Below are 24,391 nucleotides of genomic sequence, written 5' to 3'. Positions count from 1 at the left end.
GCATCAAACTGCTGACTAGACATGGGCACGATCTGAATTACTGTTTCAAAAAGTCCCCAATTTTGGCGTTTGCTCCATCGTGACTCAGCTAATTGGTTCTGTCCATGGCAACCGATCCAGCGGTCGGGAGTTTGCTTGTTCGGGACTTGATCGGATATATCAGTTTCTGTTCGGAATTGCAGACACTCTGGCACCAGTAATTAATTCCCGGGGCAACGGAGTCAGGGGGGGAATGAGCTGTCTTTGCCCTCCTTCTGTCACCCTCGAAACACGAATGGAAGCCCAGCTTTCCTTGATTAGCAGGCTTCCTTCCAACCACGGAGCAGCAACCCAGGAGAGGGAAGGGGAAGGGGTGGGCACAAAGGAAAGGCAAAAGGCAACGCGGGAGGCTGGGAGGCCGCCTGCGCCGTTCGCCTTTCCCCAGGACAAGGGGTGTGTGGGCAAGCCAGCCGCCTCTTGTCCGGGGGAAAGGCAAAAGGCAGCGTCTTTCCCCAGGACAGGGGGGGGGTACTAAAACGAATGACAGGATTGCCCATTGAAAATAATGGGAGAGGCTTGAATGCCTGTTGGAAATAATGGGAACCTGGAATGCCTATTGACTTGCATGGGCTCCATTGAAAAACATTAGAGCAAAAAAAGGTGCAAAGAAAACGCAGAATGGATTTTGAAGGAAACTCTCTGGGCCCAGATAGACTGTTCTGGGACTGGATTGACAGGCCCCTGATTGCGATGATGGCCCCTGGGTGTGACAGAAGGGGTCTGGGACTGAAATGATGGTCCCTGGGTGACAGTCAGGGGCCTGTCATTCCAGTCCCACAGCCCTTCTGGCAGACCCAGGGGCCGTCATTCCAGGTAGGGGCCAGTCATTCCAGTCCCAGACCCCTTCTGTCACACTTAGGGGTCATCATTGCAATTCTGTCATTCGTTTTAGTGCATCCCACAAGGGGCGCGTGGGCAAGCCAGCTGCCCCTTGTCCTGGGGAAAGGCAAAAGGCAGCGCGGGAGGCTGGGAGGCCGCCTGCGCCGTTCGCCTTTCCCCAGGACAAGGGGCGCGCGGGCAAGCCGGCCGCCCCTTGTCTTGCGGGGCAGGTGAACGGTGCGGGCAGCCTCCGAGCCACTCGCACTGCTGCTAGCTCCGCAGCGCACTGGGACAGCTGGCTTGCTGCGTGGGCGGGAGCGACTCAGGAGCACAAGCACGCAACAGCCTGACTACGGTTGCTCTTGGCGCTGGCCTCCCCGATTTCCGATTTTGGACCGGAAACGAGACTTGATTGGTTAGAATCGGGTAGCTGCATTCGGCGGTGCCGCAGAATCACAATCAGCTAAATCGGGATTATTTTTTGGATCGTGCCCATGTCTACTGCTGACCATGTAGAGTATCATACCTGGGGACAGAGATGGGGAAACTCAACAGAAAGAGAAGGAATGACCCCAAGGAGGAGGGTCAGACAGGAGCTTACAAATTCTCTGCACCCAAGGAAGAAGAGCTTTTGCTCTTTGTAGCCATCATACTGCAAGCCTATCTAAGGAGGCTCCATAATGCTATGGACTCTATCTTGAGCACATGTTGCTGACAATGAAAAGAAATCCTAGACTATGATCTAAGGAAGTTAACATAAATGCTGCCACTTTGAGAATGATTTGCCTATCCTAAAGGTTCCATCTTTTTAGAGTATGTTTAAACCAGGGTGTAAGGAACTGCCAGTCAAAACCAGGGTCTTGGTAAAATGGCTGAACTTAGGTTCAGAACTGTAAGTTTTCAGGTTCTGGCCTAGTTCAAATATGTGGTGGCTAGGCTGATTAGCAACACCTATGGAGCAGTCTCTGGTTCCCCAGTGATTCGACTTTGGGAGACTGTTCTCAGAGAGGCTCACATTAACTCCCTAGATTTTCACATAGCTGAAATGCTAATGAACAGCTTGGCCTTGATTGGCTTGGTGATGCACTGAGTCCTAGAAAAGATGGCTTCTCAGGTCATCCAGTCCCCTTCTCTAGTCTTTACTTCTCTGAGAGACCATCATGCAAGTATGCCAGAGAGAACCTGAAAGCTACATGCTGTTCATCGCTTCAACATGCCCCTATGCCAGACCAATCAGGCATGAGAGAAGGAACTCATTCTAACAGACGGGTGAAATATGCAACGAATGGAAGTCAAGCAGAGATGCTTAGGTAGCAAGGTCTTAAGTTTTAGACAGGCAGAATTTTATATAGCAAAAGAAAGGTTTCTTTGTTTTATGTCTGTTGCCTGTATGAGAGTACTTTATGCTTCTGCAAACTCTCCTTAAACTAATAAATATAATTTTAATTAAGCTGAGTCTGACTTGGGTGTGGGAACAGCCCAGAATGAACCCAGAGAACCCAGAGCCAAGGCCTTTGGAAAAGGTAGAGCTTTCGGTCTCACAAACAAAAAAGAAGCATGTCTCCCCTACTTGATTGCTGGAGTGGCTGTAATCAGCACTTAGAATTGGGAGGAATGGGATGGCCTTCCCTTCACAGGGTTAGAGGACTGCATGTCTGAATGCAGTCTAAATGTCCATTTATGAAATGTCCATTTCTATTTATAGAGCATATGCATGTCTGTTTGCCCCATTTGTAATCCAATGAAGTACAGCTCAGTCACACATTTATGACATCATCTACTGTTTAAGCAAATTAAGATGTCTGCTTCCAGATGGCAGTTATGCGAACAGTAGCGCCACACTCGAAATTTGGGGGAGGGGGGGTTGAGCAGGATGTACCCCCCAAAGAAGTACTAGGTAGTATGGTATTCTTTTTTCTCCATAGTTTGTGTGTTAATTAAGCTGATCTAGCAATCTAGCAGCAATCATCAAGGTCATTGGCACAGCCTGCGTATGAATTATGGGTGCTAGGATCCTGATTCAGTATTATTTATTATTTACAAAATTCATACGTAGCCTTTCTGCCCTGATCAGGGCCACCAAGGTGGCTAACAGATTAAAAACATATATAATAAAAAAACAACTTAAAAACCATTAAAACCAAACACAAACATATCATTAAAACTTTTAAAATTAAGCCGCAAACACAGTACAATAAAATACACATACATAAAAACAAAAATTAAAACGATGTATTGTCGAAGGCTTTCACAGCCGGAGAACGATGGTTGTTGTGGGTTTTCCGGGCTGTATTGCCGTGGTCTTGGCATTGTAGTTCCTGACGTTTAAAAATTAAAACACGGGGCAGGAAGCAGGCAACATTGAGGGACCAGATAAAACAAGGAAGTCTTTCTTTACGTGCTGGTGGAAGACATCAACAGAATGGGAAAAGCAAGTCTCTCTGGGAAGAGAATTCCAGTTTCGTGCCACAACTGAGGACACCCTCCCTTGGGTTGCCATCTGCCCAGTCTCAGAAGGCAGAGGCACCTGAAGCAGGCAGGGTTCGAGTATGCTACTTGCTCAGACACAAAAGCCTCCACCGATAAGGCTTAGCAGTCTCTGGATAGCCGTTACCGATTGGAACCTACATCTCGAAAAGAGATTCACCATCCTGCCAATCTTTAGTGCACGTTCCCTGGGCAGAAAACCTCTATTTACATCGCCATCCAGTTCCATACCGATAAACAGTATTCTCCTGGACGGGGTAAGGTTAGATTTTTTGAGGTTAACCAAAAGCCCTAACTGGGAGCAGGTAAGCATCACCTTATTAATTTGGTCCAGGAGTGCATCAGCAGAGGGTGCTGCCAAAAGCCAATCATCAAGATAGGGATAGATGGTACAACCTTGTTCCCTCAAGTATGCAACTACAACAGCCATACATTTAGAAAAAACCCGGGGGGCTGTTGACAGTCCAAAAGGGAGTACCTGATAATGGTAGGCCCTATCGTTACAAAGGAACCTAAGGTATTTCTTATGATTAGGATGGATGGCAATATGGAAGTATGCGTCCCTGAGATCCAGGATGGCAAACCACATGTCCTCAGGCATTAACTGGAGGACTGTATTTAAGGTAAGCATTCTGAACCGCTTTACAAGAACGAATTTATTCAATTCTCTCAGGTCTAAAATGGGTCGTACACCTCCATCCTTCTTGTCTACAAGGAACATCCTAGAGTAAAAACCCAAGAGGGGGGCCTGAGGGAGTACCTCCTGTACGGCCCCCTTCTCCAGCAGTGCTACAACCTCAGCCTGTAACTTATCAGAAGAGGATTGTACTGAGTGGTCAGGAAGAGACAACACTGGGTAAACATCAAACTGAATTTTATAACCAACTGTAACAATGTTAAGAACCCAACTATCAGAGGTAATCTCTGCCCATGCTGAGGCAAACTGAGCCAATCTGTTTCCAAACACGACAGATTGTTCAAATTCTAGTCAGAACTGTTTAGGTTGAGTTGCTGACTCTTTGGCATCGTGGGCTTGTTGACCGCGACGTGGGCGGTAGCTAGGCCTCCGGCGCTGAAAGGAGCTCGTAGGAGGCTAGAATTGCCTGTAGGACCCATAATGAGGATACGGCTGAAACCTTTGCTGCCGGCCACGATAACTTTGAGACGAGCGATATTGATACTGATTGTCGGTGAACTGCCTGGACGGGAGAATTCCGTAGGAGTGAGCCGTCAGTCGGTCTTTACGCTTTTGCGAAAGGTATTCATCCGTTCTGGATGAGAATAGATTGACCCTCGAAAGGTAGATTCTCTACTTTATTTCCTGTCTCGACAGGCAGTGCAGTTGTGTGAAGCCACGAGTGTCTGCGAAGCATGATGGATGATGCCAATGCTCTCGCAAGAGGTGTCAACCATGTCGCGACCAGCATTAATTTGTTGTCGTGACAGCCATAAAGCCTCATCAAGTATTACTTTAGCCAATACTTTCTGATCAGCAGGAAGCTTTTCCATGAAGGCCGCCATGCGATTCCATAGGAAAATCTGATAGGCTCCCATGATCGCCGAGTAATTGGAGATTTTCAGTGTCAGGGCAGCAGATGAAACAACTTCTTGCCCAACGAGTCCAGCTTCCTGCTTTCTTTGTCGATGGGTACGGCATGGGACCCTTGGCGCTGATGGATCTGCATCTCCTCAGTAATGAGGGAAGAAGGCGGCGGATGTGCAAAGAGATACGTACAGACGTCCTCTCTAGTTTTATATAGAGCTTCCAGTTTACGAGATGTAGGGTAAACTGATGCTGGTTTTTCACAGATCGTGTTGATGATTTCCACTAATCCTTCTGTGAATGGGAATGCAATGGTCTGCGGATTCCCAGATTGGACATACTGCAGAATTTTATCTTTCGGCTTCGGATCCACAGCCGAAATTTCAATGTCCAGGGAACGGGCCATACGGACCATCTGCTCTGTGTAGAGCCGGTAATCTTCTGTAGGAGAAACACGACCAGTCCCAATAATAATGTCCTCGGGTGACGGGTCAAACGGAGGGCTAGGGCTCGGATCCTGGTAAGGCCCAGGCTGCTGGTAGGGGGAACCTCGTCTGGGAGAACCATAGCGGGAGAAATCACTCCGAATTTCACCCCAATACTCTCTGTCAAGAGGCGGGGAATAGGATCGGCGAGACCTTGCATAGATGGAGCCTTCTCTCTCAAAACCTCTCCTTGGTGAAAGGTTTACCAGTACCAGTAAAATCCCCAGCAGATCATGCATGGGACGCAAGAGGCGGAGTGTCAGGCAGGTCACCGTCATCACCAGAAGAATGGCATGATGGAGGAGACAGGTGTGGAGAAGGAGTCTTGGGCACCTCATCAGTTTGGACAGAAGTCGATTGTCTGTGCTTCGACTTCTTCTTAGCCTACTTCTACCCTGGGAGGGTAAGACATGGTCGGAGCCTCGACTCTGGGTCACCGGATCTGGTGTTGCTAGATCGGGTAACGGATCCGAAGCTTTAGGTTCCGTTCCGACTCCAGCCTTCGAACCGAGGGTAAGGTGAGTCGATTCCATAGACTTCCGAACCGACGGCGTTGGGCCCGGTGTCGGATCCGATGACTTCGGAACCAATCCGGCCGGGATGTTTGGATCTGACGAAGTCCTCTGCACCTTCGGAGTCAACGTAGATGGTGGTTCCGACCTCGAGGGAGACCTGGAGCGGTATCGCCGCTTCCGAGTCGGATCTGACTGCGGAGGTTTCACGCGATCCGAAGTGGAGCCCGAAGCGTCTTTCGGATCCGAGGTCGGAGTTGGAGTTCGTCGGAACCGATCCGAAGAACGGGAGCGAGGGGTGGAAATGGCGCTACGGACAGACTGTACGGCCGAGGGAGCTTCAACTGTCCCGCTTACTGGTGGCGGTCCTTTTTGAGGGGTATCTGGGGCTCCCGATGCCCTCATAGCCCTCCTCCAGAGTAGGCCATTCAATCTATTCGCCCTCTCAGCCCTGGCCTTAGGCGTAAATCGCTGACAATGCTCACATTTCTCAACGATGTGTCCTTCACCCAAGCACTCGAGGCAAACGGAATGGTCATCAATTCTTGTCATCTTCGTAGAACAAGTCGAACAGCGTTTAAATAAAGCTTTCTCAGCCATCTCTGAAGAAAACGAACGATCTCCTCACAAAATGGCGTTTCTCACAGAGGACAGCTAGATCTTTCCCGGTCGGCGGCAAAGAAGAGACTAAGGGGAAGGGGGCGACGTCGGCCAATGTCGTTCGGGCGGGAAAAGCCGCGCAGGCGCATTGGTGCGTACGGGCGCCCCCTAGTGGACGTTGGCTAGAAAAGAAAAATCCGGTCAGCAGGCCTGCGCAGGCGCAGTCTCATGTGGGGCTGCACGGAAGACGGACAGTGAACAATAGTTCATGCACTTTACAGTTCGATTATTTGCATATGACATATGTCTTTTACAGATCCAAATACGAAGATACAAGTCATAAGAATACAGAAAAGTTAAATTATAGAACAATCCATTAAATAAAAAAAAGATATCAAATTGTTGTCATGCTGCTAGAGGAGCAAAGTGCCACTCATTTATCTGAATGGCAAATTAACAATTCCAGTTTCTGTAATGAAAGTGAGGTCAAATGAGGCAGAACGCTTCTTCCTCCTAAAACTTTACAAAAATAAGTAACAGAGAATGTATTTTTCTGCAACTGTCTTGCAAGGCCAAAGACAGAGCATACCTATTTCCCCAGGAATTTCTATCCAGATATTGAAAGCAAAATTAGAATATACTTCATAAAGTAAGATTTTTTAAAAAAAATTACTGTACCTTACAGTAAAATCATAGGAACACGATAGCAAGACAGTGGCGCAAAATGGTGAAAACTGAAAAAAGATAAAAGAAACACCAAAATATTATCAGCATGAAATACAGAAAATTCATATACATTTATTATGAATGGAGTTTTGTAAAGTAAAAATATCAATGATCCATATGGACAGCTGAATTCAAAACATGGTATAATGGTCTACCATAAAGATGACAGTATATATTTCATAACAGAGTCCTGCCATAAATTAAGATTTATTACATCCCTTACATGACAATCTTCTAAGGTACTGTTGTTCATTTACTGCTCCTGTCCTGACAACTGCCACAAAATGCTTGGGAAGAATCAGAGGAAGCATCTTTTCACCTGATAATATACTCATTACAGGATTTGCCCGTTCTTTCTTGTCAGACAACAGCACAGATTTTGGAGGAGGTGTAGCAAGCCTGCATATAATTGCGGAGACTTCATTAGTTGGTTAGGAAGGTGGGAATGAGTTTGCTTTTCATTAAATAATGGGAAAGAATACTGCTGAGGCACTATTTCTGGGTCTAGAAACTTGCTGTATATTTTTTAAAGCTGAGAATCTGTGTTAGTTTCTTCCCAAAACAATATCCAGCATAACCAGACTCTGTAGAAAGCCTAGAAAAACTGATTAAGCAGATATCCTTATCTAAGGTAAATGTTACATTTCTCATTGACCTAAAAACAGAACACAAATTCTCAATCTATGGGCAAAGTTGCTATAAATAAAATTTTCCAAATCTCCCAGGAAAGTGTTCTAGAATTATACTTAAAGACTCATTTTTTAAAAAGTGCTGCCATTAAGATAATTAGATTCAAGTTTGCAAACTGGCAACCAAGCAATGATCCCTCATAATTTGAACAATTACAGAGAACAGATACAGTAAAATCACCCTTGGCACAAATAGCAGGGTGAAGCCTTTCATATGGCTGCAGCAAAGATAAGAATCAGCAGCCAAACTCTTGTTAGCCTTATGTCTGGTTCTGTAAAAGTGAAATCTTTAACTTAATATTTTCAAATACACTAATGATATCGAAAGAACCCACCCTAACAATGTAGGCTTGTGTAATGCCCACCACCACTCCTAAGTGCTCAAGCAACAAGAACGTCTATCAACCATCTAAAATTATCCCCATATTTCATCACAGCAGCCACCTCAGCATCCTTTCTGAAAATACCAAAAGAAGCATAAAGAAGTTCACTTCATCCTATAATGAAGATAAATAAATTGGGCCTTTTAAAGCATAAGCAATAATATTTGATTTTCCAGGCAACTTATCCAAACAACAGTATAATAACCAGAATCCAATGAGTTAGTTAAGGAACATTTAACAGCTTGGGCATGTCCTGAGGAATTTTTTGCCACCTTTGAATAGCAGATCCAAATGCCGTATCACAAACTGTCTCTTAAGTCCCCTTAATTGGAAAAGAGGTTTCTTATGCAGTATGAAGGCACTGCTGTTCAAGAAACATGAGTCCAAAGCTTGGGTGTGTGGAACTGGTCATCAAGAATGGTTTCCACATTATCTTTGGTTTCATTTGATTTGATAGCTGTTATATTCTTCACTATGTAGGTGATCTGTGTTACTGATAAACAGTAAGCGCGAACGCCCGACTTACCGGGCGTGGAGTTTGCTGCCGAGGGGGAAAGGATGGCCGGCGCGGCTGGCTGCCTGCGGGGCCAGCCGGCCCGGCATGCAAGGGGCCGGCGGCAGCCAATAGTTTTAAACCCAGGCGGCCAATCAGGGGCCGCCTGGGGGGGGCGGGGACCCTGCCGGACCTGGGGGAGGTAGTCTTCCCTCAGGTCCGGCAGTGGGGCATAAATACCGGCGCCGCCCCCTCACCCCCGCGTTCGGTCTCGGTGGCGACGACGAGAGGAGCGGCGAAGGCTGAAGAGCGGCGAAGGCAGAAGAGCAGCAGAGCCACGCGGACGGAAGAACGGAGGAGCGCGAAGAGGGAGAGGTCTAGCTGAGCCTCTCCCGTTGCAGCCTCCGCGGCACGGCTCCCCAGCTCGGGCAAGGCTGAGCTGGGTGGGAGCGAAGGCAGCAGGAGACGAGGGACCGCAGCAGAGGCCAGCACCGGCTCCCCGGCGCGCATTCCGAGTCCCGGGGGTAGCAACACCGCAGGGGGCGGGGGGTTAGCTGAGCCCCCAGCCACCGCGGCGCGGGAGAAGCCGCGGGCCCAGGTTCAGTCCGGCGGGAGGGAGGGCCAGAGTGTGGTCATGGCCCCAAGGAAGCGGTCGAAGCCGGCATCAGCTTCACCAGCGAAGGCCCCAGGCGCCTCCGCGGCAGGGCCTGCACGGAGGCCAGCGGCAGCAGGCTCCCGCAGGCCCAGGCGGCCTCAGCCGCCCAAGGGCGGCCGCACGGGGGCCACTGGGGCGGCGCAGGGGGGGGGAAGGCAAGGTACTAAGCCCCACAAAAAGGGGGCGGGTCACCCGGCCCCCGCAAGGGGAAAGGGAGACTCTCCAACGCCCCCTGCCAGGCCCAACGGGGGTGGTAAGGTGGCCAGAGGAAAAAGGCGGGCTCCCTCCGCAGCCAGGGAAGGGGGGGCCAACCGAGGGCAGCCCAGCGCCAGCCGCGAGGCCTCTCCCAGCTCTCTCCACAGCATCGCCAGAGCACTGGAGGTGCTTACGGCCCGGGTGGATCGCCTGGGGAACTCCGGGTCCGGGGGGGGCACCGCCTTCCTCGGAGGCTGTAGAGGTCCCCAGGCAATCCCGCGCCCAGAGGAAGGGCACCCAGGCACCCAGAGGACAGCGGGGCGCGCGGTCCCCGTCCTCCAGCAGCTCCAGCGAGGAGAGGCGGCCCAAGCGCAGGAGGACCTCGCGGAGGAAGGGTCGGCGGCACCGAAGGGATGAGGATTCAAGCAGCGAAGGATCCTCAGGTGAGTCCTCATCAGAGGGGGGGACCCTTGGGAGGACTATTGGGGGGCGGCGGCCCACGTTCCAGGCATCCCAGGGTGGGCCCAGAGGCGCAGGGGGGCCCAGGCCAGGAAAGGGGACCCCCGGGGCGTGTGGGACTCAGATCTGGGGGAGGGCCCCACTCCAATGGAGGACCCCAGGGACAACGAGGACCCCCCGGGGATCCACCTGGCCCGTAAGGTTCGGGAACGGATTTTAGATGGGTTCTATGTCGACATCTTCACCCTACTCAGGCCGGAGGCGGAGGATGGCAGGTGCGCCCCCCCCAGGAAGGATAAAAAGGGGAGCAAGAAGGATGTTGCTGACCGCTCCTTCAGCAACTGGCTGGAGGGTTTCACCGTCTACATGGGGGTGGTCCAGATAGCCTATCCTGATAGGGGGTGGCACCTCTCCAACCACTTGAGCAACGTGCTTAGGGCCAGGGCGCTGGCGGGGGAAGGGGCCGCGTTAGATTATGACGAGGCCTTCCGTAAAAGGGCCTCCCACAGCCCCAAGGCTCGGTGGGACCTTATTAGCCAGAAACTCTGGCTGCTCCTGGTTGGCCCTCACATGCGCAGCAAGGGGGAAACCCCCAGAGCAGGGCGCTGGCTGGGCTGTCGCGATAAAGCACGCGGCCTGTGCTGGGAATTCAACCTGGGCAGGTGTCAGCGCCCCAAGTGCCGTTACGAGCACAACTGTGATGTGTGCGGGGGCCCCCTTCCCCGCCAGTCATGCGCCCGCGGGACGCAGGCCACGGCGCCCTTTCGGGGGGGCCGGGCCTCCAACAGCGGGGCGCACAAAGATGGGGGGTCCGGTCCCAGTACTGCCCCATCTGCCGCCGGCGGGAAGTAGCGCGGATAGCACGGGGTTGGGCCTCGCCCACACCCCGGTGCAGGTCCCCGGTCTCCGCCCCCTTCTCGCCAGATACCCCAATAAGCTTGCTGCGGCCTTCCTACTGGAGGGGTTCACCAAGGGCTTCCGCATCCCTTTCACCGGCCCGCGGGTGCCCACCTCCGCTGGGAACCTTAAGTCCGCAAAAGAGTTGCCGCACATAGTCTCAGCCAAAATAGCCAAGGAGGTCTCACTGGGCCGGGTGGCGGGCCCCTTTCCCTCTCCCCCTATTCCCAACTTGAGGGTATCCCCACTGGGCATTGTCCCCAAGAAGGCCCCGGGGGAATACAGGCTAATTCACCATCTCTCTTACCCCCGGGGGTCGTCGGTTAATGACTTCATTCTCCACGAGCTATGCACCGTGAAGTATGCCTCATTCGACCAGGCAGTCCGCCTGGTGCGGTCCTGCGGGCCCGGGGCCCTTATGGCCAAATGTGACGTGGAGTCCGCCTTTAGATTACTGCCGGTTCACCCGGCAGACTTCTGCTTACTGGGGTTTAAATTCGAGGGTCAATGGTATGTGGACCGGGCCATGCCTATGGGGTGCTCAGTGGCATGCGCTGCCTTTGAAACATTTAGTACTTTCATCGAATGGGCAGCCAAGGGCCGCATGGGGTCCCCACACATTAGCCACTACCTTGATGATTTCTTGATAATGGCGCCCCCTGGTGGCGATGTTTGCGCGTCCCGGCTGCAGGCATTCCAGTCCCTGGCCGCCGAACTGGGGGTCCCCCTCGCGCAGGAAAAGACAGAGGGTCCCACCACACGGCTCACCTACCTCGGCATCGAGCTGGACTCCGAGGCAGGGCTTTCCCGCCTTCCCCTTGACAAGCTGGGCTGCTTACAATACGTTATCTCAGGCGCCCTGACCCGGGAGAAGTGCACTCTTAGGGAGCTTCAGGCCATCATTGGGCACCTTAATTTCGCCTGCAGGGTGGTCGCCCCGGGGCGCGCCTTCTGCGCCCGCCTTTCCAGGGCTTGCAGGGGGGCGTCTGCGCCCTATCATCATATCCACTTAACGGCCGGAATCAAAGAGGACCTCAGGGTGTGGCTCGATTTTTTGTCCCAATACAACGGGGTTTCCCTGTGGCAGACCTCCCTATCCCCGGGTCCCGGCCTGCAGGTTCAATCTGACGCGGCCGGCAGCCTGGGGTTTGGCGTTTATTTCGAGGGGAGGTGGTGTGCCCAGCATTGGCCGCCCTCCTGGGCTGGCTCGGGGATCCTCAGGGACCTCACCTTGGAATTCTTTCCTATTCTGGTGGCAGTGACCATCTGGCGGGAGCAGTTTAGAGACAAGCGCGTTCTCTTTTGGTGCGACAATCAGGCCACGGTCCAGGTTGTCAACAAGCAGTCCTCTCGCTCTGAGCGGGTCATGCGTCTTGTCCGCCGGTTCGTCCTATGCTGCCTGGCATTTAACATTTCCTTTTCCGCCCGCCATGTAGCAGGTCTGGATAACGGCATCGCGGATGCACTATCTCGCTTCCAGATGGAGAGGTTCTTCAGCCTGGCTCCCGGGGCCAGCCGCACACCCGACCCTTTTCCAGCAGCTCTGTGGGCGACTGGCGAAGCACCGTGATGGAGGGGATCCTGAATTCAGTGGCACCATCAACCCGGCGAGCTTACACCAAGGCCGTGACGCGCTTCCTGGCCTTCGCCATGGGCAACAGCAGGCGGGCCCCCTGGCCAGCATCTCAAACGTCGGTGCTGCGGTACCTCGCACACATGCGGGACCAGGGTCTCGCGCCCAGGACCATGCGGGCGGCCCTGGCGGGCATCTCCTTCTTTAGCAAGGCGGAAGGGCTCCCAGACCCCTGCGATTGTTTCGAGGCCCGCAGGGCCATAGAGGGGTGGGGGCGACTTTCCCCTCGCCCCCCGACCAGCGGAGGCCTATTACCCTCCCCATCCTGGGGGCAATCCTCAGGGCGGTCCCCAGCATGTGCTGGTCCACCTATGAGTCCCTGCTCTTCACGATGGCCTTCTTCGGGGCCTTCCGGGTCAGCGAGCTGGTGGCGGGTTCTCGCTGGGACACCTCGGGTCGGGCAGTTGCCCTCAGGGACGTTTCTGCTTCCAGGCACATGGTGGCCATCACTGTGCGGAGGTCAAAGACGGATCAACAGGGCCGGGGGGTTACGGTGCACCTACGGGCCCTGCGAGGCCAGGCCCTGTGCCCCGTTGCGGCAGTCCGGGCCTACCTGGCGGTCCGCCCCCCCCTCCCCGGCCCATTCCTGGTCCACAGCGACAGTGCCCCGGTCACCCGGTTCCAGTTCGTCTCCATCCTGCGCGCAGGACTCCAGGCCTCTGGCCTTCCCCCCGCAGAATTCGCCTCTCACTCCTTCCGGATTGGGGCCGCCACGGCAGCGGCAGGCCTGGGTCTCCCCGATCAGATTGTCTGCCGACTCGGGCGCTGGAGGTCCAGGGCCTTCCTTTCCTACATCCGCCCCGCGCGGGTCCTTACTTGCTGACCTTGTTTTGTGTTCCTCCCGTCTCCAGGTCACCGAAGGAAGGTGTGGATTTGCGGCCACAGCATCGTTCACTGGGCCGGGAAGTACGCGGCGACGTCTGGATGGGGGCCCCACCTTGGGCTGGACGACGCCATCGACATCCGCTGGATGGGAGCCCGCGGCATGCTGTGGGAGGCGCTGGTACCCACCTTGGTCCACCAGGCACGCCGCCTGGGGCCACCCGACGCACTCATCATCCAGCTGGGTGAAAATGACCTCGGACGGCGGGAAGGACCAGAGCTCCAGCGGGCAATGTGCAGAGACTTGGACTACTTGCGGGGCCTGTTCCCGGGGACTTTCTTCCTCTGGTCGGACCTGCTCCAGAGGCGGGTGTGGCGCTACGCGCGGCATCCAGAGAAGGTTGATGGAATCCGCCAGAGGGTGGCCCGGGCCATGACGCGATACATCACGGAGGGGCAGGGCCTGCCGATTGGGCACCCGGACATTTCTTTCCGGTTGGAGGCGCTCTTTCGCCCGGATGGGGTTCATTTGTCTTCCTGGGGGCAAGACATTTGGCTTCAGGACCTGAGGGATGGCCTGTTGGAATGGTTGAGGTTGTAGGAGCGTTGGCGGGAGCCCCTGGGGTGGCTCTGGTGGCGGTGGTCATGGGATCGGATCTCTTTGCGGGGATCAGGGCACGCCCTGGTCCCCTGGAAGGGGATCCCCTTATGGGATCTTGGGAGTGGGCCGGAGGTGCATGCCCAGCTCGGGGGCTGTCAGGGCGGCCCCACTCCCAGGTGGCAGGGGGGATCATGCAGGGGTGTACACCCAGATGATCTCCCCTCCGAATGCCACTCCTGGTTTACCCCCCCTTCAGCACGGGTCTGAAGGGGGAAGGGGTCATCGGCTGGCAGGCGGGCCAGCCGATGCTTTTGCGGGATCCGATCCTCATGACTGCCAATGCTCCTGTGTGCTGTTTTGTTCCTGTCAATAAAGTTTGGCCAGTTTCCCATATGTACTGTGTCTGGGTGGTTCTTGTCGCGCCGCTGCACTCCTTGAACCCTTAGCAATAGGCTGCAACCTGCAATCAAATGAGATGTTTAAAGCTTACCTTTACTCTTCTTACAGCATATGTATGGCCAAAGAGACTGAATACCGGTTGCCGGATATTTCTCAAATCCCAACCTTTCAAACTGCAGTCAACAGCACCTGTTACCAGCAAGTTCTGGTAATTTAACAAAATATACAGAATTAGTTCATAATAAATATAATGCATAGTTCCAAACATAACATTTAGAAATAGTGTCGAAGGCAGATACCGATACCAATCTGGTGTTACACCCCGTGGTTGGTATCCATGATCTTTCAGCAGAAGAAGCTGACAGACACATATCTTTCCCACTTTCCTCTTTCTCCCTAGCAGTTCTTTCTGACCACAGGAAAAGTTAATCCCAGGGACAGGGGACCTATGTGGATTAATAGCCACATGTGTCAGGAGATTGCAGAGGAGATGGGATGAAATCACTCATTCTGCTTGTTCAGTAAGTGCAGTTCTGCTGGTGGAACAGGAAGAAGGGATCAATTTTGTCCCCTTCTCTCCTCACACTGCAGCTTCCCACCAACTGGAGGAATAAACTTCCCAAGGACGGAAAGGACTGCTGGCAGAGAATGAATGTAGGAAAGACTTGTGATCCATGCATCTATGGACTGAGGGCTCCTGCCATATATATGGTTTTTGAAGGAATAGAACAACACAGGAGGGCACCTTTACAACGGAATAGGATTGCACTCCACTGCAATGATTGCTGTAGGTATCATCTTGTTTCACTGCTTTGTCTTATACCTTGAAATCCACTTTCTGTACTGTTATACAGTTATAGTATACCTTGCTTTAGACAGTTTGTTGTTGCATTGTTCGGTAATCCTAGTCCTATTATATTGTTCATTGGCTGTCTTAATTCAATCTGATTGCACTGTTTTATATTACGTGGTCTTATTACATTGTTTTATATCCTGTAATCCACCTTGAGTCACAGTAAGAAAAGTGACTAGAATTAAATAAAAAATAAAATAAATAATAAGTAAAAATTAGGCGCACATTCCATCAATGAGAACAATGCACATGTGCAATTATACATGTAGATCTTAAGGGGAAGAGGTCCCAGAGGCAGGATTTAAGGAAGGGAGGCAGAGTACGCATACTGACTTAAAGTAATCATCTTAACCTTTGGCGCTGGGTCCCTAGTATCTAAGCGTTGTCATATTTTTTCTACTATAGTTCTAATCTCCTTTTTAAAGTGCCCTCTTAACATTACTATTTTTGCACACTCTGAGGAATGACAGAAGCATGGAAGCATTCCTGACCCCCTCAGGCAGGACATTCAAAGTGGGAACCACCACTCACAATGCACATGAATGAGCAGCTTCCAATCCTACTCATTTGAAAGATGGTGGCATCTTTAGATGGCTTTGCTCAGAGAAAGTTGTCAGAGTGTAGTGGAAGAGGAGGTCCTGAAAGTGTGTGGGTTCAAGGCTGTGAATGGCTTTGCAGGTAATAACCAGAACCTTGAACTGAACTCAATAAATCACCAATAACCAATGGACTGTCTGCAGTATTGGTGTGACTCGTGTGTTTCACTTACTGCCTGACAGTAACTGGGCTGTAGTGTTTTGAACCAACTAGATGTTCCGAGTTGTTTTTAAGAGCAGATCCATATAGAGTATATTACAACAGTCTAGCCACAAGGTGACCATAGCGTGAATCCATGTGGCCAGATCAGGTAAGTAAAGGTAGGGGGGCATCTTTCAGGCTAAATGAAGCTGGTAGAATGCCGTTTTTGCAATCGCAGTAATAGAGCTGGATCTAGTATAACTCCTAGGTCTGCAAGCATTAGCTGGACCCTATAAATTCCGGAGTGTACAATGTCTCTCTCAACTTCAGCCTTCCCAACCAATACTATCTCCATCTTGTCAAGATTCAGTTTCAACTTGTTCACCCTTAACCATTTAACCACAGGTGTAAGCCACTGGTTTAGGATCTCTACAGTATCATAAGGTGATTTGGAAGAAAAAAAATATACAGCTGGATGTTATCAGCATATATATGATAGCCTGCTCCAAAGCCATACATGATTTCTTCTAAGAGTTTTATATAGAAATTGAATAGTGTGGAGGATAAGACTGAGCCCTGAGGAACTCACAAGAAAAATTCCACACTTACTTACTTGAGTGCAAAAAAGTAAAGTGAAAATCAGCCCTAAATGCTTATACTGCTGAATAGTCAGAATGTATACAGACCTCACAAGACAACACAAAAGTGCAGCCAATAGCTAAGACATGCTCCAACGGGTAAGTGACAGGTAAAATTTAACCTATTCTATAGATAAGAATTGAATATAGCTACAGACTTCTATAGAAAATGCAAATTGGATAGCTGTGCACTGTTACTGAAAACAACTATCCAAAGAAAACAAGATGCAAATTATGTTAACATGCAACTCCAGATTCCTAATAAGAACACTCCTTCCTATCTAATGGAAGTACAGGGTTGTGCAACAAAGATCTGGCAATTTCTGAAACAACTCAATCAATACTGTCATTTTTGGAGGTCCTGCTTCAGGTGCCCTTGCTTTCTGGCAACCTGAGAGAGGGAACTCTCTACCCAGGGAGATTTATCTGTCCCCTTTTGTTGCCATCTTCTACAAGCGAGTGAAGACTTTCTGTTTCATCGGGTGTACCTCAGTGATCCCTCCTTCATGCCCAATGTTTTAATTGGTTTAAATATTTTAATAGTTGTTTTATGTTTTTATATATATTTTAAGTTTTGGTTTTAACTGTTTTAATGATGTGTTTTGTTTGATTTTAATTGTTTTATAATGCAATTTTAATATACGTTTTTACTTTGTGAGCCACCTTGGCAGCCCTTATGAGAGCAGAAAGGTGGGATATACATTCTGCTAAATAACTAAATAAATAAAATTTTAAGGACATCAATCATATAAGCAATTAGTACATGAAGAGTACAAAACGGTAGACTTTGTGTTGATAGAAGTAAGTTATTTTTTAATAATAAGCCAAAATTAAGTGTTTAAAATCTTACTGATGAATGACAGTTAAGTACATGCTTAAATCTATGCCATTAAAATCTACCAAAAAGTTTTCATGATGGCAGGACATGTCCAAATTACCTGCATATAATATATACTACCTAGTTACAAAACAGTTTCACTCACAAAAAGGCAGTTTCTCTAGAGTCTAGAAATACATTATAGAGTCCAAAAATATATTCTAGCTACTGTACCTGATCATATTTGCACCAATCACAACTTAAAATCTCAGCTTGGTGAGCTGGAATTACTACTGGGAGTCTTGGCGCCTTAGCATCCCAAATTCTTAAAGTCTGGTCACCTGGAAGAGAGGCATGGGTTACTCTTAACAGGCATGTTTCCTAGTATAATACTTAGTATTTCCATTCTCCATGGAGACATAGCTCAAGTATTAGAAACTTACAATTCAACACTACATGAAAAATAAAATTTGCTAGGAAAACTGTATAATTACAGCTAATAATTCTAATTATGTTAGCAAAGCAATCCAGTCAATATTCAACTTCCTGTCTCTTTGTTAGCCTTTAGTCTCTTTTCATTATGGACCCAAAGGGCTATTTCCACAAGCAGAAAGCCCTTCTGCAAGGGCAGTGTGTGCGTGCATGTGTTAATTCTCCTTGCCAGCTGCAATGCTCCACATAACTGCCAAGAATTCCCTGGCCCTCACAAGAAAGACACAGGAGGCTGAAACTGGAGCCAGGAAAACTTCATTTCATAACAGAATTCTGCTTATGATTATTTTGATCCAGTCTAGTGTGTGTGCGTGCGTGCGCAGACTACAATGGACAGCAAACTTATTTGTTGAATATGTCTACCACGCTTGATCTAATTTACCTATATAAGTTTTTTAAAAAGTATATAGTACTATCCTGACTCAACAGAGGCTTTCAAAATGGTTCTCAGGAAATAGTAAAACACCATTACAATGGGGGGGGGGGGAACCCAACTAAAATATACATTGTAAACCTCAACAATCAGCGAACATTATTGTATTGGTAGATCAATAGAAGGGCTGCTTCTGTGGTTTGACCACCTTATCAGTCAGAAATGTCTGCTCCTTCTACTCTGAGAAATGCCTGGAACCTGGACCACGCTGTGGCACAGTGGTTAAGTGGTTTGGCTGTGAGTCAGCATTCTACTGGTTCATATCTTCCTACTGCCATGAGCTCAGTACGTAGCCTTGGGTAAGCCACTCCTCTCAGCCCCAGCTGCATTGTGGGAATAATAATAACACTAACTTGTTTACTGCTCTGGGTTAATTTGTCTAGAAGAGCAGTATATAAGTGCAGTTATTATTATTATCAACTGACAGGGGCCAGAAAAGACTACCATTTTTATGCTCATGAACCCCTAACATACTGTATCTTTAATTGTAAAGTTGGAAGCAAATTGTGGCTGGAAAGGGGCTATAAACTGATAATTTAATATTAAACATCTGACTGTAACACACCAATCTGTTTACTTTACTTAGAACCAAATTTCACTGTGATCTACTCCCAAGCATATGTGCATAGGACAGGCCACAGCACACTAGAAATTTCTTACAAACATGTACAATATTTGCTTAGCTTTCATTTCTTCAATGCCCAGATTCTAAATCCATCTACATTTAAAGCACATCTTAATTTAACATAATGTTTTGTGCCCACACAGACATTCCCTCTGACCACCAAAAAGAAAAAGGAAGTGCTAATGGGTAATGGATCTACGGCAATATCTATTTTCCTGCCAGTACTATGAAGAAGCCTTGACCTGGGTAGCCTAGGCAAGCCTGATCTTGTCAGTTCTTGGAAGCTAAGCAGGGTCAGCCTTGGTTAATAATTGGATGGGACACCTCTAAGGAAGATTAGGCCTCTATGTAGAAGGAGCCAATGGCAAACCATGTCTGTTACTCTCTTGCCTTAAAAAACCCAGCAGAGGTCAATATAAGTCAGCTATAACTTGATGGCACTTTCTGTCAACATTAGGGAGAAGGGACATTTCCTTACTAAACATGATATTCATGAAAAATAATGGGAATCTCAGTTAAATGTGCAGGTTTTAACTTTTTGCTACCACTAAATCTATATTTAATAACAAAAAATTGTAATAATAAAGGACTTATTTTCTAAATTATGTGACTGGGTTGGATGATGGTTGGAAGTGTCTGTGATGGACAGGATTGCCTCCAGCTCCACCTCTCCTGAGAGACAGTCAATGGGAGTGGACAGAATGCTAGCCAGTGAGAGTCCAAGGGAGAGAGGGAAGGCTTTGGGGAGTTGCTAAGGGAGAAGAGTTTTGACTCTGCTAAGTAGAGATATTGCTTGCTGATTCCAAATCTGTTATATTACATTGAAACATTCTCTGTTTAACTCTCAATTTGTTTATTAGTTTAAAATCTGGTCACTCCTATTTTCCAACTTGGGCAATGGACATGGTTGTTTAAATTTATTATAACAATCCTTAATGAACAAAACAATCCAATTTGAAATGGTCTGCGCAATGACCTTCAGACCCTTTTTGGGCCCTTTAAACAAGACAAAGAGATTAGAATCTTTTTGGAAAGGAACTGTCCTGTCCAAGCACAAAGCCTGTTTGACATCAAAAGTGTGCAAAAGCCAGTCTCCCTGTGTCAGTTGTAGGAGTAAGACAATGTCCTGATTTAAGTGAAAAGCGGAGACGAATTTCAGCAAAAAGAGGAGGCTCAGACAGAGGACCACCTTATCTGCAAACATCTTAATGAAATGCCTCAGGGCTTGCAATTCACTCACCCTCCTAGCAGAGGTTATAGCCACCAGAAAGGCTGTTTTAGCTGTCAGAACCTTAAGAGAGCAGGTAGCTAGGTGCGCAAAAGGTTTATGCATGATTGAACCGAGAACCAAGGAAAGACTCCCTTGGGGAATTGGCCTAGATGCTGGAGGATACAGGCTTGCTAAACCTCTGAGGAAGGACTTGCATTGTGGTTGGGCAAAGAGAGATTTTCCCTTTATATTGTCATGGTAGGCCAAAGACTAAGATGGACCTTAATGGAGGAATTAGCAAAACCTTGATCTTTTAGCTGGACCAAATACTGTAAAATAGATGGTAATGAAGCCAAAATCGGGTTCAAGCTGTTGCCTGCAGCTCAAAGAGAAAATCTTTTCCATTCGGCAAGGTATGATTTTCTGGTGGATGGTTTTCTAGCTTCCAACAGGACCTTCTGGACTGGGGAGAAAAATTTCAGTCCAGAGGGAATATAAACCAGGCTGTCAGTTTCAGAGTGCCCAGTATAATGGTGGAGAACCACATTGTCCTGTAGCAGGTGTGGTGTTAGGGGAAAATGGTAGATTCTGCCCTGCGCCATGTGGAATAGAGAGGCAAACCAAGCTTGCCTTGGCAACTAAGAGGGTATTGTGGATCGCCAAGGAACCTTCTTTCATCATCTTACTGAATGTTAGCATCATAAGAGGAAGAGGGGGGAATGCATATGGGAGGGTGCCCAACCATGGGATCTGAAAGGTGTCTCTGAGAGAGGCCTTCGCCTTTCCTCCCCATGAACAATATTGAGCACATTTCCTGTGGAGGTCTGTAGCAAACAGATCTATTATAGGATACTCCCGCATTGCAAACACAGGATGCAAGAAATCCATGCGGATGGACCATTCATAGTTCTGGGATTTGGACTGACTTAGTGCATCTGCCAGAACATTGTCCTTGCCCACTATGTATATGGCAAAGTGAGTCACACGATGCTGGATAGCCCATTCCCATATCAGTGACGATTCCCAGGGAATCTGTACCTCTCTGTTTGTTCAAGTAATTAATGGCAATCATATTGTCCATGCATAGCTGAACATTCTTGCCTTCCACTAGGCAAACCAGAGCCTTCAGAGCATAACTTATTGCCCTGAGCTCAAGGATATTGATGTGTATAGATGATTTTTGAGGGGACTATGCTCCCTTTATCTGAGTGGTTCCAGAACAAGCCCCTCATTCTGACAGAGAGGCATTTGTGTAGATTAATATGTGAACTGGGGGGAGTGTTGTTCCACCACTTCAGGGCCTGTGGATGAACCTTGGGATACAGAATCACTTGTACAGATTCTGTCGGTGTGGGTAGAATACTCTGACAAACCAGTTCTTGCAGAGGAATGAAGCCTCAGCCTGGCGAACGGAGCTATCAGTGTCAGTCTTTGAATTTCTTTTGCACTTTGGTACCTGTATGAAAGGAACTTGTTCAGAGTAAGGAGAAATTTCCCTATCCTTTCCGTGGTTGGGAAGGCAAGGGCTAGGGAGGAGTCCAAGACCACCGCTACAAATATTACCTTTTTCTGGGGAACCAGGGATGACTTCTCTACATTGACCTTCAGGCCCAACTGGTGGAGGATGGTAAGGACAGAGAAGTGTCCTGTGACAGATTCTCTGGAGTATCCAACCAGAAGCCAATCATCGAGATAGGAAAAATAGTACGCCCTTTCTCCCTGAGGTGGCTTATCACTACTGCCAAGACTTTTGCAAAAATGAGGAGCAGAGGAGAGGCCAAAAGGAAGAACCTTGTATTGGTATTCTTGGAGCCATATTGAAAGTGAAGGAACTTACTGTAGTGAACATTTATTAGAATGTGAAAATATGTCTTTAAATCCAGAGTAACGAACAAAACTTGAGGTTTCAACAGGGGTAAAACATCTTTCAATGTTAACACATTCTGAACTTTCTGAAAACTATAAACGTTTAAGGAACAGAGGTCTAAAACTGGTCAGGAACCTCTTGACTTTTTGCTGACAATAAAATAGGGGGGAAACACCCTTTCAGTACAACCAAATGGAACTGTTTCTGTAGCAATGACTGCACTTCCTCTAAGGGTAAGGTGGGAGCAGGACGAGGGTTGGACAGAGGGGTAATGTTGGGTGAAGTTTTCTTGAACTCCAAGCAGTAGCCTTGATTGACTATGGATGACTATGGATAGCACCCAAGTCTCCTGGGTTATCAACTCCGAGGCCTATAAAGGAATTGAGTGGTTGACTGACATGGCACAAGATGGCTTGGTGTTAAAAACCTTATTTATTGGACCCAGATTGATCCCTTGGAGACCGCGAGCCATCCCTTAATTTGGCTTTAAAGTAGAACATCTGGGCATTGCATGCATTAGTGGGAGATGGAATCGATTGTATTTATTGCTAATAAGGTGGATATGCTCTTCGGAAAAATTTTTGTCTAAAAGGATTTGGGTAAAGAGGTGTGATACCCAACAACCGTGCTGTCACCTTATCATCTTTAATCTTTTTCAATGCATCATCTGTAGAGGATAAAAATGGGTCTGTTCCTTCAAGGTGAAGGTCTTCTACCTTCATTCTATGGTGAGGAGCTAAAGCCGCACATGCCTACATATTACAATTGCGAAGGCCATATATTGGAAAAGCAATCTCCAATATAACTGGTCGTATTAATCTGTTGTTTGGAGAGCCTTAAGGCTTCTCCTTACAAACATTTTGCAAGCATTTTAAGCTTAAGTATGGGCCTATTTTTTCCCATAGGAAAAGCTGATGGCAGGCCATAATGGCCTCATATTTCCTAATTCTAAAGATTAAGGCTGCAGAAGCATAAACCTTTCTGCCTAATATGTCTAGTTTCCTGCCTTCCTTATCAATCAGAGCTGGCCATACTTTTTTGGAGGCCCTTGCTTTGGAGGGTCTCAGTGACCTTGGAACTGGCAGGAAGGTGAGTAAATAGAAAACCAGAACCTTCTTGTTTGGTTCTATACATATTGTCCAGCTTTTTCAGTATTGCTGAAGTAGAAGCCAGCCCAGACCATATTTCTTTTGTCATATCATATCTTTTGTCTCTCTTCTGTAAAACGCTTCCTGTGTTAAAATCCAAAAATGTCTTTCATTGTTAGTCTCAGTTTATATTTGTTCCACATTCTCAAAATGGCTCTCCTGATACAGTGGTTTTTAAAGTCTGCATTGACCTTTACTTTGTCATACCACAAATGGGCATGCCATCCAAATCTCAGGTCAATACCTTCCAGTGTCAGGAGTCTCTCATTTCTCAAAAGCATCAATTCCTTTATCCACATTAGACATGAAGCTGCATAATACACTTTCAAGTCTGATAAACCAAGTCCACCTCTCTCCTCCACATCCTGTAAAATTTTATATTTAACCCTTGGTTTTTTCCCTTGCCATGTGAATGTTGAGATATCCTTTTGCCACTGCTTAAATAGTACATTTGAAGTTAGTACAGGTATTGTCTGAAAGAAGAATAACATTCTAGGTAAAACATTCATCTTAATAACTGATATTCTTCCCAACAAGGACAACTGTACTCCATCCCATCTTAACATATCTTTTTTGATTTCGTTCCACGCTTAACATAATTATTTTGAAATAGCATACAGTTCATCCCCGTCAGCGTGATACCTAAATATTTTACCTTTTTTCAACCTTAAAACCTGTTATTTTCATCAATTCTTCCTGATTTTTAATGTCCATGTTTTTTGTTAACATTTTTGTTTTCTGTTCATTTATTTTAAAGCCTACCAGAGTACCAAACTCTCTCAACTTCTCCATCAATATTTCAATTCCATCCAACGGGTCTTCCAGAATCAAAACTAAATCGTCTGCAAAGGCTCTTAATTTATATGACTCTTTTTTTATTTTAACCTACTTGATCCTTTCCCCTTGTCTAATGTCTCTATTCAGAACCTCTAACACCAAAATAAAAAGGAGCAGTGACAACGAACATCCTTGACATGTTCCTTTCTGTATCTCACATGGTTTAGTTAGTTCTCCATTAACTATGATTTTGGCCTTCTAGGAGCCAGTTTGGTATAGTGGTTAAGAGCGCGGGACTCTAATCTGGAGAGCCGGGTTTGATTCCCCACTCCTCCACTTGAAGCCAGCTGGGTGAC

At 48.1% G+C, this 24,391-nt stretch overlaps 1 protein-coding gene across 1 annotated transcript in view; it reads right to left on the bottom strand.

Annotated features, from left to right (window-relative positions):
• The window catches only part of PEX7 (peroxisomal biogenesis factor 7), a 129,742-nt gene that overhangs the window by 42,896 nt on the left and 62,455 nt on the right, over positions 1–24,391 (bottom strand). Inside the window, exons 6-8 of the mRNA XM_054993892.1 lie at positions 17,718–17,824; positions 14,529–14,642; positions 7,164–7,219 (exon numbers count right to left, since the gene is read on the bottom strand). Of these exons, the coding sequence (XP_054849867.1) occupies positions 7,164–7,219; positions 14,529–14,642; positions 17,718–17,824 (277 nt within the window). The remainder of the gene's footprint in view (positions 1–7,163; positions 7,220–14,528; positions 14,643–17,717; positions 17,825–24,391) is intronic.

The sequence above is a fragment of the Eublepharis macularius genome, chromosome 1 (genome assembly GCF_028583425.1).
Source record: "Eublepharis macularius isolate TG4126 chromosome 1, MPM_Emac_v1.0, whole genome shotgun sequence".
Lineage (NCBI taxonomy): Eukaryota > Metazoa > Chordata > Lepidosauria > Squamata > Eublepharidae > Eublepharis > Eublepharis macularius.
Note: the sequence above shows the minus strand (reverse complement) of the source record. Positions and strands in the feature narration are given on the sequence as shown.